The following is a 1,833-nucleotide window of genomic DNA, read 5'->3' as shown; positions in this document are numbered from 1 at the left end:
GAAAGGGTGTCCCAGCGAGAGCGAGCCGCCCCAGTTATTGAACTTCTCCAGAGGAGGGGCCCCGACCTGCAAGAACAAGCAGAGGGACACACACATCAACCGCCCATCTGGAAGGAGCTGGCCTGACCGACTCAGCACCACCAAATGGTCCAGCCTGGCCACGGAAAGTGGGTTTTGGCACCTGATGATGGGACAAAACTGTGCTCAAGGCTTTCCTGCTTCACCCGCAGTCAGACAGGTACAGCTCTGCTGTTAGAAAGCAAGGACAGAGCCCCCCCGCACTGTTTTTATCCCCTGCTTTCCAACAATTGTCATGGCTCTACATCTCCACCTCCTTCTGGCAACAGTAATGCCAGTTCCCAAAGAAACCCCATTTGCTAGCCCGGAGCTCAAGAACCATCACTCCTCCTCACAAAAAAAACAGCACCAGCCCTGCTCTGCAGCCCTGGGTGACAAGGAATTCCATTCATCTTAAAACTGAAGCGTCTTGACTGTGTCTTACCTTTGACTTTCTGCCCATGTAGTTTTGTGCGAACCAGTCGGAATCCATCGCCTTCAGGTTAGCCAGGATCTGCCCCTGCAAGGGACGGGAGGGACACGTTAACAAGGGTAAGGGCAGGCTTCAGGGAAAGCGACAGCAAACAGGTTTCTCAGGATCAGCTACAGCCACAGAAGCAATCCAGGTAAGCGGAAAAAGCATTTTAGATCAGCCCTGTTAACGGGCGTGAGCTTAACCCTAGCTAGAAGACACTGTCCAGTCACAGACTCATTCAGGTTGGAAAAGCCCCCTAGGATCACGGAGTCCAACCCCTGACCCTGCTCTGCAAAGCTCACCCCAACCCCACATCTCAACGGCCTTTAAACCCCTCCAGGGACGGGGACTCAGCCCCTCCCTGGGCAGCCTGTGCCAGTCTCTGGCTGCTCTTGCGGGGAGAAATTTCTCCTCCTGCCCAGGGTGACCCTGCCCTGGTGCAGTTTGCAGCCGTTCCCTCTGGTTCTATCGCTCCTTCCCCGGGAGAAGAGACCAGCCCCGACCTCTCCACCCCGTCCTGTCAGGCAGCTGCCGAGAGTGAGGAGGGCTCCCCTCAGCCTCCTCTGCTCCACACTCAACAGCCCCAGCTCCTTCTGTCGCTCCAGCCCCCAGAAATCTCTCTTGTGTCGAGGTGCCCAAACCTGGACACAACCCTCAAGGTGTGGCCTCCCCAGTGCCGAGCACAGGGGCACCTCACCAGAGCACCGCACATCCCCAGCCGGGTTAGTAGATGACGTACAGAAGTGGTTTCTTTCATACGAGGCATCTTGGGAAGGTAAGATTATTTTTTTCTGTATTATTTTAGAAGTACGTGTATTCCCTTGGTGACCTCAAGCAACTAAGCCACTCTTAGCATGGATTGTGTTACTGTAAAAATGTTATATATTTAAAATACATCTAGTATTTGGACACGAATGTAGAATTACACCTCTTACATTTAGCGACGGTCTCAACAAGAGCTTTCACCAACACAAAAACAGACGTCTGCAGACCAGCGTTTCACAGGTAGAGGCACCCTTAGTGTTCCGGGTACTTACAGCAAAAGCTTCGTGGAATTCGAACACGTCGATATCCGCCATGGTCAGACCGGCCTTCTCCAGCACTTTGGGAGTAGCGTAAGTTGGACTGAAGAAGAGGCAAGAAGCACAAGCCTTGCATGAACGTGTCTCCTTGCATCACTGTCCCTATTTTCCCCAGCGACCCACGTTCCAGCCCTTCTCTCTGGCGCAGCTCCCTGCCCATCCCGCTCCAACCAAAACACAACACCAGGGAACCACGGCTGGTACCAACACGCCGTGACG

The 1,833-nt window shown here is 53.8% G+C and overlaps 1 protein-coding gene across 1 annotated transcript in view; it reads right to left on the bottom strand.

The window, feature by feature from the left end:
* HADHB (hydroxyacyl-CoA dehydrogenase/3-ketoacyl-CoA thiolase/enoyl-CoA hydratase (trifunctional protein), beta subunit) overlaps window positions 1-1,833 on the bottom strand; it is a gene marked incomplete at both ends in the record, with an annotated part of 6,185 nt that overhangs the window by 93 nt on the left and 4,259 nt on the right. Inside the window, 3 exons of the mRNA XM_009875266.1 lie at window positions 1-66; window positions 503-577; window positions 1,570-1,657. The exon at window positions 1-66 is cut by the window's left edge and continues 93 nt beyond it. Coding sequence (XP_009873568.1) covers window positions 1-66; window positions 503-577; window positions 1,570-1,657 — 229 coding nt within the window. The remainder of the gene's footprint in view (window positions 67-502; window positions 578-1,569; window positions 1,658-1,833) is intronic.

This window comes from Apaloderma vittatum, unplaced genomic scaffold (assembly GCF_000703405.1).
Source record: "Apaloderma vittatum isolate BGI_N311 unplaced genomic scaffold, ASM70340v1 scaffold26008, whole genome shotgun sequence".
Lineage (NCBI taxonomy): Eukaryota > Metazoa > Chordata > Aves > Trogoniformes > Trogonidae > Apaloderma > Apaloderma vittatum.
This window is presented reverse-complemented; position numbering and strand designations above follow the sequence as displayed.